Here is a 12,387-nt window from a genome sequence, read left to right as displayed (position 1 = left end):
CTGTGCTCTCTTCAAGGATTTTTATGGTTTCAGGTCTCACATTTAGGTCCTTAATCCATTTTGAGTTTATTTTTGTATATGGTGTAAGAAAGTGGTCCAGTTTTGTTCTTTTGCATGTAGGTGTCCAGTTTTCCCAACACCATTTGTCGGAGACTGTTTTTTTTCCCATTGCATATTCTTGCCTCCTTTGTTGAAGATTAATTGGCCATATAATTGTGGTTTTATTTCTGGCTCTCTATTATGTTCTATTGAACTATGTGTCTATTTTTGGGCAGGTACCACACTGTTTTTGATTACTACAGCTTTGTAGTATATGTTGAAATCTGGGATTGTGGTACCTCCAGTTTCGTTCTTTTTCAAGATTGCTTTGGCAATTTGGGGTCTTTTGTGGTTCCCTACACATTTTAGGATTATTTGTTTTAGTTTTGTGAAAAATGCTGTTGGTATTTTGATAGGGATTGCATTAAATGTGTAGACTGCTTTGGGTAATATGGACATTTTAACAATATTTGTTTTTTCTATCCATGGGCATGGAATGTCTTTCCATTTCTTTGTGTCCTCTTCAATTTCTTTCATTAATGTTTTATAGTTTTCAGAGCACAGGTCTTTATCTCTTTGGTTAAGGTTATTCCTACATATTTTATTATTTTTGGTGTAATTGTAAATGGGACTGTTTTCTTAATTTCTATTTCTGCTACTTTATTATTAGTGTACAGAAATGCAATGCAACTTTACTGAATTCATTTATTAGTTCCAGTAGTTTTTGGTGGAATTTTTAGGGGTTTCTATGTCTAGTATCATGTCATCTGCAAATAGTGAAAGTTTTTACCTCTTCCTTACCAATCTGGATGACTTTTAGTCCATTTTTGTTGTCTGATTGCTGTGGCTAGGACTTCCAGTACTATGTTGAATTAAAGTGGTGAGAGTGGACATCCTTGTCTTGTTCCTGATCTTAGGGGGAAAGCGTTTCTCCCCATTGAATATGATGTTTGCTGTGGGTTGTTTTTTTTTTCTTTATATATAAGGCCTTATTATGTTGAGGTATGTTCCCTGTAAACCTACTTTGTTAAAGGTTTTTATCATGAATGGATGTTGTACTTTGTCCAATGCTTTTTTCTGGACCTATTGAAATGATCATATGGTTTTTATCCTTTCTCTTATTGATGTGACATATCACATTGATTGATTTGCAAATACTGAACCACCTTTGCATCCCAGGAATAAATCCCACTTGATTGTGCTGAATGGCTATTTTAATGTATTCTTGGATTCTGTTTGCTAATATTTTATTGAGGATTTTTGCATCTATGTTCATCAGAGATTTTGGCCTGCAGCTCTGTGTGTGTGTGTGTGTGTGTGTGTGTGTGTGTGTGTGTGTGTGTAGTTTCTTTACCTGGTTTTGGTATCAGGGTAATGCTGGCTTCATAGAATGAATTTGGAAGCTTTCCTTCCTATTTTATTTTTTGGAATAGTTTGAGAAGAATGGGTATTAACTGTTTTTGAAATGTTTGGTAGAATTCATCTGTGAATCCATCTGGTCCTGGACTTTTGTTTGTTGGGAGTTTATTTTGATTACTGATTCAATTTCATGGCTGGTAATCAGTCTGTTCAAATTTTCTATTTCTTCCTGATTCTGTTTTAAGAGGTTATATGTTTCTAGGAATTTATCCATTTCTTCTAGGTTGCCCAATTTGTTGGCATAAAATTTGTCACAATATTCTCATATAATCCTTTGTATTTCAGTGGCGTTGGTTGCTTTTTCTCCTCTTTCATTTCTGATTTTGTTTATTTGACTTCTCTCTCTCTCTTCGATGATTCTGGTTAAGGTTTATCAGTTTCATTGATCTTTTCACAGAACCAGCTCCTGGTTTCATTGATCTGTTCTATTGTTTTTTTGTTTCTATTTCATTTATTTCTGCTCTGATCTTTAGTATTTCCTTCCTTTTGCTGGGTTTGGGTTTTGTTTGTTCTTCTTTTTCTAGCTTCTTTAGGTGTAATGTTAGGTTGTTTATTTGAGATTTTTCTTGCTTCCTGAGGTAGGCCTGTGTTACTATAACTTCCCTCTTAGAACAGCTTTTGCTGCATCCCAAAGATTTTGGACCTTTTGTGTTTTCATTTTCCTTTGTCTCCATGTAATATTTTATTTCTTCTTTGATTTCTTAAGTGACCCATTCATTGTTTAGTAGCATGTTATTTAACCTCAATGTATTTGTGTTCTTTCCAGATTTTTTTCTTGTGGTTGATTTCTAGTTTCATAGTGTTGTGGTCAGAAAAGGTGCATGGTATGACTTCAATCTTTTTGAATTTGTTGAGACTAGTTTTGTGGCCTGATATGTGATCTATTCTGGAGACTGTTCTGTGTGCACTCGAAAAGAATGTGTATTCTGTTGTTTTAGGGTGGAATGTTCTGAATATGTCTGTTAGATCAATATAGATTTTTTTTGAAACGATGATCCATCATAATTTTCTCTCAGTGAAGAAAAAGCTAATTTTTAATATTCTGGCTTTTAATCATACATTGGAAACTGTGAAGTGCAGCTTCTAAATTGCAAGTATCTTCACTGCTTCTGCATTATCAACAGATTAATAAAGAAATCTTTAGTGTAGTTAAAGTAAATTGTCTATATTTAGTTAGCATGGCACTTCTCCCCTTTCCCTTGATATTTTCAGCATTTGAATTCTAAAAGTCAGCAACCCAGCTGAGCTCTCTTCAGTCATTTCTAAATGTCAGTCTCTGCTGGGCCACATAACAGGGTCTGTGAAGGAGGACACATCTGTGGGTATGTTTCCCTGCAGACTAACGAGGCACATGATGGACCAGAGGAATTTTGTAAATAGGTTCAGAAATATTTTCCACCCATGTTTTATCTCTTTCCACCTTCCTGTGGATAAAGTGAGCTTTCCCCCACTTAACCAGCTAAGTTTTTCTCCTTCCACCTATGTAAGGCAATTGGCTATTTTTCAGGTAAAAATAATGCAACCAAATAGGAATTACATTAACCACCCTGAGACGGAAATACTGATTTTTTACATTACAGCCATTACGTACATATGAAATTTAGAACATGTCCTTTGATTTAGTGGTAAATTGTAACTAGGATACAAGGATAGGAAACCAGCATCAAAGATGCCATATCGCCTTTTCTCTGGGTTGGTAAACCTTTTGTCCTTTTGTACTAAATTCCTGCCAAATGTTTGTTTATGATATTATCTGAGCATTGTTCATTTTTCTTACAAGTTTAGAAGGCATTCACTTTCACTTTGTTTTCTAAATAATTTTTGTGATAATAAGTGTAATATATGTTCATCGTAAAGTTTTAATAAGTACCGAAAAGTAAAAGGAAAAAAAGACCTACCTATTCCACCACCCAGAGATAACCCCTTTTAATATTTGTTTGTATATTTTTTCTAGGCTTTTTCTATGAATACAAATTAGTATATTTTCTTCATAAAATTTGTATCCATTTCTTCACTTCACATGATATTGCAGACATTTTCCATTATCATTAGTCTTCAGAAATATTAATGGTTGCATAATATTTCATATTTTTAAAAATTATTTCATAATTGTACATTTAGATTGTTTCTAAGGTTTCACTATTATAAGCATTCTTTTATGTTAATTTTTCTATACTATATATAAAATTATTCTTTAGAACATATTCCTGGAAGTAGAATTACTGGTCAATGGGTATGAACGTTTTTAAGGACCTTTGTATATCACTTCCAGAGAAATTGTAAGCCTTTGTAATTCTGCTTGCAGTATAGGGCCATGACCTTTTATTTCCTTTGCCTAAATGATCTTTATGGCTTTAAATCCACTAGCTGCTATTAGTTTGTGACTGGATTGTCAAATTTGTCATTTTGAAGAACTTCAAATTCTTTGAATATGAGATGTCACACAAGTGGTGTATAGTGTTTTTGATCCTTCTCTGTGATTGCCATTATTGGACTCTTGAAAGGAATCCATCTATAGACTTATAGTTTAAGAAAATACAAGGCAGGGGCCCCTGGGTGGCTCAGTCATTAAGCATCTGCCTTGGGCTCAGGTCATGATCCCAGGGTCCTGGGATCGAGTCCCGCATCAGGCTCCCTGCTCGGCGGGAAGCCTGCTTCTCCCTCTCACACTCTCCCTGCTTGTGTTCCTTCTCTCACTGTCTTTCTCTCTCTGTCAAATAAATAAATAAAATCTTTAAAAAAAATTAAAAAAATTTAAAAAATACAAGGCATAAAAAAGTCATTCTAATGATTAAAAAATATATATATATAGAAAAATGTATCTAACTTGTAAACTTAGCATATGAAATATTTTATGTCACATTCACTATTGCATATATGGTACTTAGCAACAGTGCCTGGCACATATATATTAATACTTGTATAAAGAGTGAATATGGGGGCGCCTGGGTGGCTCAGTCAGTTAAGTGGCTGCCTTCGGCTCAGGTCATGATCCCAGGGTCCTGGGATCGAGCCCTGCGTCAGGCTCCCTGCTCAGTGGAGAGTCTGCTTCTCCCTCTCTCTCTGCCTACTTGTGCTCTCTCTCTATCTCTCTGTCAAATAAATAAATAAAATCTTTAAAAAAAAAAAAGAGAATATGAGTACATAAATGAATGAATGAATACATGAATGAATGGATTTATAGTAAATAACCTAATTTGATTTTGTTAAGTTGTTGGCAACCATTTAGAACATTTGGAATTAAAAGATGCTACTGCCATGGGTTGTGCTAAGTGATTTTCTCATTTTAATTACTTAGACTTATAGGTGTTGGTGTGTTTTATGTGAATGTTTACATGAATGAAAGCAATAATTTAAAGAAAAAGCAGGGGGGTGGCTCTTTCATTTCTTCTCATTTATTGTATTCTATTGGTTGGGTAGGAGTTCTTTTAGAAGTAGCTATTGAGATTGAATATTTGGATTATCAGTGAACCTAACTTGCTGTATCCATGTTTACTTTTTATTTACAAAAGACCTGAAAACAACTACTATTTCCCGGATTTGCATCATATGAAGTATGAGATTGAAGATGGCACCACACCTAATGGAAGAGAACTTCGGTTTGGATTTGATCCACTGGAGTTCCCTGAGTTTAGCTGGAGAGGATACGCTCAGATGACCTCAGTACAGGTATGTAGCCAGCAAGAAATTGCTTCATGGCAGGGCAGGGCATATGCTGACCCACAGCACTCTCAGTGAGTCCCCCCAGAAGGTGAACTGTCCCCAAAACTGACTCCAGGATTCTTTTTCTCCAGACTATGGACGGGGTTTGGGGTAGGACTGGATTTTAACTAATAAGTATATGTATCAGTTTCACAGTTTATTGTTAATTTGGTCACCAAATCAAACAAAGAAGGGGTTAAAGAAAACTAGTATTTATTTCTAGAGACTTTTTATAAGAAGTTGTTTCCCAAGCGGGGTTAGTCTATATTTTAAAACAAGAGACACTTTTCTTCAAAGACATTTGTAGAGAATAAAAATGAGTAGAATTAAATAATTCCAATGGTGTGTGTGTTGTTGATATTTGACCAGTGCTGTTTTTTTTTTTTTTTTGCTTTTTTAAACCCTGAATTACTCTATGAATAGAAACTAAGATAAATGAGGAATTTTAGTGCTATTTAATTTTTCTTTCCTGTGCTTCTCCTTTCCTTCATTCTTCTCTACTGTATCCACCTCTCTTGGCTTTGTGTTGGAATAGTAATGGAATTTTCACATTTTCTCGTTACCTTTAGAACTTATGCAATATTTACAAACCAACAATTTCTGTATAGCCATTGAGAAGTTTTGTTCTCAGGATTTCTCTTTGAGGTTGGTCTCTTTAAACTGTGTTTCTCAGTGGAGAAATTCGGAACAAAAGAGGTAAATTGATGACCATGGTAACCCAATATTTGTCCTTAGCAGACCCAGGACTAATACTTGTTATGTTTCCTTTAAGTCACCCCTTAGAAACAGGGACAGGGTCACAGTTCTCTTGGAGCCATTATTGGTTCTAATGTTGCTTCTTGCCTGACCAGGGTCCTCCATCAGGCTGCTTTCTCAAACACTACCTGGGATCTTTTTTTTTTTTTTTAATATACTTATTTATTTGAGAGAGAGAGAGTGTGTGAGCGGGGGGAGGAGCAGAGGATGAGGGAGAGGGAATCTCAAGCAGATTCCATGCTAAACATGGAGCCCAACGCAGGGCTCGATCTCACAACCCTGAGATCAAGTCCTGAGCTGAAACTGAGTCAGATGCTTAACTGACTGAGCCACCCAGTCGCCCCAACAGTACCTAGGATCTTAAGACCTCACTGCTTTCTCCTTCTCCCCAATATAAAATTCAGTTTCTTTAGCATCCCAATCTTCATGATTCAGAAAAAAGCAGTGGAGTCTATTAAGTCATAATAGGATGTGAATTAGAGTCCAGTCAAGGTGGATACCTTCTCACAGGTGTTTACAGTTTGAAAGAATGACTAAGTTAACATAAAGGAAATGAATTCTTTTTTAAAGATTTTATTTATTTATTTGACACAGAGAGAGAGAGAGAGAGAACGAGTGGTGGGGAGGGGCAAAGGGAGATGGGAGAAGCAGGCTCTCCGCTGAGGAGGGAGCCTGACACGGGGCTTGATCCCAGGACCCTGAGATCATGACCTGAGCCAGAGGCAGACACTCAACCAACTGAGCCACCCAGGCGTCCTGCAAAGGAAATTAATTTCAAATGATGGAGTTTCTCTAAGTATTTTTCAACAACAGAACTTGGTGGTGTCTGTCAAATCACCTCTAACTTTGTTCCTTATACATTTTTGCATTTTTATTTTCCAGTATGGAACTAACACTTAGAGATGGATTCTGTCAAGTTAAAAAGCCCACATTGAGTGGAATCTTAGGGTTTTCTATGTATGGTATCATGTCATTTCCAAATAGAGTTTTACTTCTTCCTTGCCAATTTGGATGCCTTTTATTCCCTTTTCTTATCTGATTACGGTGGCTAAGATGTCTAGTACTGTGTTGAATAAATGTGGTGAGAGTGGACATCCTTGTCTTATTCTGACCTAAGGGGGAAAAGCTCTCAGTTTTTCACCAGTGAATATGATGTTAACTGTTTGTTTTTCATATAAGGCCTCTATTATGTTGAGGTATGTTCCCTGTAAACCTACTTTGTTAAAGGTTTTTATCATGAATGGATGTTGTACTTTGTCCAATGCTTTTTCTGGACCTATTGAAATGATCATATGGTTTTTATCCTTTCTCTTATTGATGTGACATATCACATTGATTGATTTGCAAATACTGAACCACCTTTGCATCCCAGGAATAAATCCCACTTGATTGTGCTGAATGGCTATTTTAATGTATTCTTGGATTCTGTTTGCTAATATTTTATTGAGGATTTTTGCATCTATGTTCATCAGAGATTTTGGCCTGCAGCTCTGTGTGTGTGTGTGTGTGTGTGTGTGTCTAGTTTCTTTACCTGGTTGTGGTATCAGGGTAATGCTGGCTTCATAGAATGAATTTGGAAGCTTTCCTTCCTATTTTATTTTTTGGAATAGTTTGAGAAGAATGGGTATTAACTGTTCTTGAAATGTTTGGTAGAATTCACCTGTGAAGCCGTCTGGTTCTAGACTTTTGTTTTTTTGGGAGTTTATTTATTACTGATTCAGTTTTATTGCTGGTAATTTGTTCAAAATTTCTATTCCTACTTTCATTTTGGTAAGTTATATGTTTCTAGGAATTTATCCATTTCTTCTAAGCTGTCCAATTTGTTGGCATACAGGTTTTCATAATATTCTGTTACAACTGTTTGTATTTCTGTGGTGTTTGTTGTTATTTCTCCGCTTTTATTAGTGATTTTGTTCTCTCTCTCTCTCTCTCTCTCTCTTATTTTTTGAAGAGTCTGGCTAGAGAGTTAATCAATTTTGTTGATCTTTTCAAAAAACCAGCTCCTTGTTTCATTGATCTGTTCTATTGTTTGGGGGGGCTTTTTTTGTTTGTTTAGTTTCTGTATCATTTATTTCTGCTCTGATCTTTATTATGTCCTTCTTTTTGCTGGGTTTGGATTTTGTTTGTTCTTATTTTAGCATCTTGAGGTGTAAGGTTAGGTTACTCAGATTTTTCTTGCTTCTTGAGGTAGGCCTGTGTTGCTATAAACTTCCTTCTTAGAACAGATTTTGCTGCATCCCAAAGATTTTGGACCTTTGTATTTTCACTTTCTTTGTCTTCACACAATATTTCTTCTTTGATTTCTTGAGTGACCCATTCATTGTTTAGTAGCATGTTATTTAACCTCCATGTATTTGTGTTCTTTCCAGATTTTTTTCTTGTGGTTGATTTATAGTTTCATAGTGTTGTGGTCAGAAAAGATGCCTGGTATCCCTTCGATCTTTTTTAATTTGTTGAGGCTTGTTTTGTGGCCTGATATGTGATCTATTCTGGAGACTGTTCTGTGTGCACTTGAAAAGAATGTGTATTCTGTTGTTTTAGGATGGAATGTTCTGAACATGTCTATTAAATCCATCCAGTCCAGTGTGTCATTCAAAGCCACTGTTTCCTTGTTGATTTTCTGTTTGAGTGATCTGTCCATCAGTGTAAGTGGGGTGTTAAAGTCCCCTATTATTGTGTTCCTATTGATTATTTCCTTTATACTTATTAATAACTGTTTTATTTATTTGGGTGCCCCCATGTTGGGTGCATAAATATTTATAATTGTTATATCCTTTTGTTGGATTGTCCCCTTTATTATTGGAATGGAATATTATTCAGCCATAAAAAGAATGAAATCTTGCCATTTGTAACAACGTGGATGGATCTAGAGAGTATAATGCTAAGCAAAATAAGACAGAGAACGATAAATACCATATGATCTCACTTACATGTGGAATTTAAGAAACAAAACAAACAAGCAAAGGAAAAAAAGGAGAGAGAGAGACAAACTAAGAAACAGACTCTTAACTATAGAGAACAAACTGGTGGTTACCAGAGGGGAGGTGGGTGAGAGGGATGGGGGAAGTAGGTGATGGGGTTGAAAGAGTACACTCATCACAATAAAAAAAAATAAAATTTTTTTTAAAAAGCCCACATTCTCTTCGGATAGATATTGAGAACAATTGCATATGACTTAAGCATATTTTAGTTACATCCAGATTTTATCACTAATGTGTTTGGGGTATTTTAACCTTTGTTCAGCCAACATAGGTTTCTGTGACAAATTAGAATTTTAGGTATGTGAATTGGACCCTGGAGAGGTCCTTCTACAGGGGTGGTGGTGTCCAATAATACTGTCCTTTCCTTCTCTTCTGCCTTTTTGTTTCTCCCAGCCCATGGTGGTTGCCCTGTCACTATTGCTTTCCTTAAACTAGTCCAGCTACTATTCACTCTGTCTGCCTGATTCCAGAAGGGCCCAGAGAGGATCTCAGTTGCTGAGGGAACAGGTTTCCACTGTAACTTTAATTGTAAGTGTCTTTAATTTATTGTTAGGCCTGCCTATTTCCATCTTCCATAGAGGTAGTTATTTGGTGCTTGCTGAGTGTGAGAGAGTGAATGAGTGAGTGAGAGAGAGTGAGAGAGAGTGAGTGTGTGTGCACATTACAAGTCCACTAGTGAAACCTGAATGGAGTATACTCACTGTTTGGCTAGCATTTCTTTTAGCCAGTTGTCTCTTATACTGTATGACTTTTTGGTATTTTTCAGAATGAAGTGAGGATCATGTTGAATGTGGGGAAGTCAAGTCTCTCTTTGTTTCGTGTTATTCTGAAATACATTAACCCTGGAACTGAAGCCGTATCTGGTCGCGTGTCTATTTATCCATCCTGGGCTGAGGCAGGTAGGTAAATTTTCAAGCCTCTTTTGGATTAAGAAATAATTAATTAGTGAAATATTTTCTCCAATTTTCAGAGTTACCTTCTGAGGAAAGTTGAAGTCTGATGCATAGTCTGATGAGGGTGGTGTCCTAGGTGCCCTGTCTTTGCTACCTTTTCAATCTGTAAACATTCTGCTTATTCAAATTTTGCTGTTAAGTTTATCACTAACTGTCTTTTTAAAAAATTGATATAACAACCTGTGTGTCTTGGCTGAACCCCAGGGGTTATGATATCACCACAAGGTAAAGCTAATTTATCACTAATTCATGGTAGAGTGGGTGTCACCTTTGGGGTGGTATTGGATGGAGCTTGGCCTACTGCCCTAAATTTTCCCATTGTTTTCAGGCACCCCAAATAGGTCAAGGAGAAATGGGTGAGGAGAGGAATTTTTAAGGTGAATGCTGTACAGCATGAAGCCCAAAAGAACTCCAGAGAGGAACATGCAAACTTCACTGAGGGGTGAAGGATTCCTGAGGGCAGAGGAGAAATCTGTTAGAAGGCAGATCTCATCAGAGCTGAGGCCTGGAAGTCTGTTCTGCAAGAATTAGAGTTTCTACCATTCGTGGCAACAGATTCCAGGAAGCACTAGGAATCCCACATGGACACAAAATGGTGCCCGTAGAAATCTAATTTAAGATCAAAATACAAGCATCTTTGTTCAGCATCCATGGCAAAGTCATCGGGGGCAGTGATGATGCTCCTGAGTTGTGTCAGCCAGGTCGTGAGGCTGGACGATGATGAATAATATGAAGAACTAGCAAGCTTGCCTTATCATATACAAAGTATTTTGGCATTGATTTACTCACAAGACAAGTTTGTGAACTGATGAGGGTTGAAGAGGAAACAGAGCTGAGAAGTTTAGTAAATTGCCTAAGTGCACACCTGGTCTTTGTAGACAAGTTGGAATCTTCTGACCCCAAACTCTTTCTCATAGACACCAATCCCTCCTAGATGACAGTTTCGTCAGCAGTTTGCTCTCTGTTAACTCAAACAGGTGGAGGACATTGTGGTTTGTTTTCCCGTCCCCTGGCACATCTTTCCTAAGCCCCCACATCTGAGTCAGGGGCCTTGGTTGTGTATTCCTGTGGTAACCTATGCCTCCTCCTGAGTATGACTGTTGGCGCTCTGCTGAGTTCTCCTGTTGGCTGGCCTGTCATCCCTCCCGTTCCCGGCCCACCATCCTGGCCCACCATCGGGGAACAAAGGCCGTGCTGGCTGTGTGCACGGCCTCCTGTCCTGAACCTAGATCTCATGAATGTTCGTAGAGAAAATGCAAGGATTTGGAGCAAATGTTTCTTCTGAAGAAAAAGGCTCAGGTGGGCTCAGATACAGCAGTTTGGTTTGTTTCTGAACCTTCTATAGGAGGTCCTCTCTGTGTTTCACGCAGAAGAAAACCTTTGCATCCTGAAAACAAACAAACAGAAAACCAAAACTTTTTCTTATGTCAGAACGAACACATGTTCTTCAATAGAAATTAAAAGAATAAAATAATTTAATATCAAATGTAATGAATTGAACGCTTACTATGTGCAATGAACGTCTCTAGACAGTTTACATGTATTAATATACTTAATCACTTAACAAATTTAAGAAGTACTCACAATCCCAGGATGTATAATCACTGCTAACATCAATATCTTTCTGGTCTGTTTTACACATATGCGATGCAAGCATACAATTAAAAAATATAAAATAAATAAATCTGATCAGTAAGTATGATGAGTAACCACCTTAAACTTTTTCAGATGTAAATTGAATGTTTAAAACTGAATATCCAAAATCCTAAGAGTGACTGCTAGACAAGTGCCTTAAGCAGTTCTTTTTTTATTTCTGATAGGTGCTGCTCAAAGCAAAGAAGTCATCTTCCCACCAAGTAGGGAGCCAGCCTTTGTCGCCGTCCCCAGATATGGTTTGGCAGACCCATTTTCGATTGCACCAGGGACATGGATTGCTTGTATCAAATCAGAGGGAGTCCTTCTGGTAAGAGACCTCCTGCATGGAGAGTTCTGTGGGATTCTTCCCCCCCCTTAGCATGGTCCCACCCACAGTGACCCACAGTGACCATAAGATATCAAAATCACAGGCAGCTCCCTTTTAGACATAAGAAACTATGGTGACATTTGCCCTCAAATGACAGAGAAGCCAACTTAAAATATCTTTTTTTTAAAAGTATTTATTTGAGAGAGAGAGAGCGAGAAAGAGCACAAGGGGGTGGGGGAGGGAGAAGCAAGCTTCCCGCTGAGCAGGGACCCCGAGGCAGGGCTCAATCCCAGGACCCCAGGTTCATGACCTGAGCTGAAGGCAGACGCTTAACTGACTGAGCCACCCAGGCGCCCCTAAAATATCTTTTGTATTCTTCAGCCAGCTCATCCCAGACAAAAAAACCAGACCAACCATAACTCATAATGACTCAAAGATATCAGAATAAATGCAAAACCTTAATGTGCATATGTCCTCACCCTTCAAAAGCTTCTTTGGGATTTTTCATTATGAATCAGAAGGACATCTTCGAAAATTAGCCTCTCTGGGAATTGTGCAGAATGAATCAGAAGAA

At 37.4% G+C, this 12,387-nt stretch overlaps 1 protein-coding gene across 1 annotated transcript in view; it reads left to right on the top strand.

The window, feature by feature from the left end:
* The window catches only part of LAMA3 (laminin subunit alpha 3), a 254,797-nt gene that overhangs the window by 116,806 nt on the left and 125,604 nt on the right, over nucleotides 1-12,387 (top strand). Inside the window, exons 19-21 of the mRNA XM_032421296.1 lie at nucleotides 4,971-5,127; nucleotides 9,664-9,796; nucleotides 11,671-11,813. Coding sequence (XP_032277187.1) covers nucleotides 4,971-5,127; nucleotides 9,664-9,796; nucleotides 11,671-11,813 — 433 coding nt within the window. The remainder of the gene's footprint in view (nucleotides 1-4,970; nucleotides 5,128-9,663; nucleotides 9,797-11,670; nucleotides 11,814-12,387) is intronic.

Source organism: Phoca vitulina, unplaced genomic scaffold (genome assembly GCF_004348235.1).
Source record: "Phoca vitulina isolate PV1807 unplaced genomic scaffold, GSC_HSeal_1.0 scaffold24, whole genome shotgun sequence".
NCBI classification, from domain to species: domain Eukaryota; kingdom Metazoa; phylum Chordata; class Mammalia; order Carnivora; family Phocidae; genus Phoca; species Phoca vitulina.
This window is presented reverse-complemented; position numbering and strand designations above follow the sequence as displayed.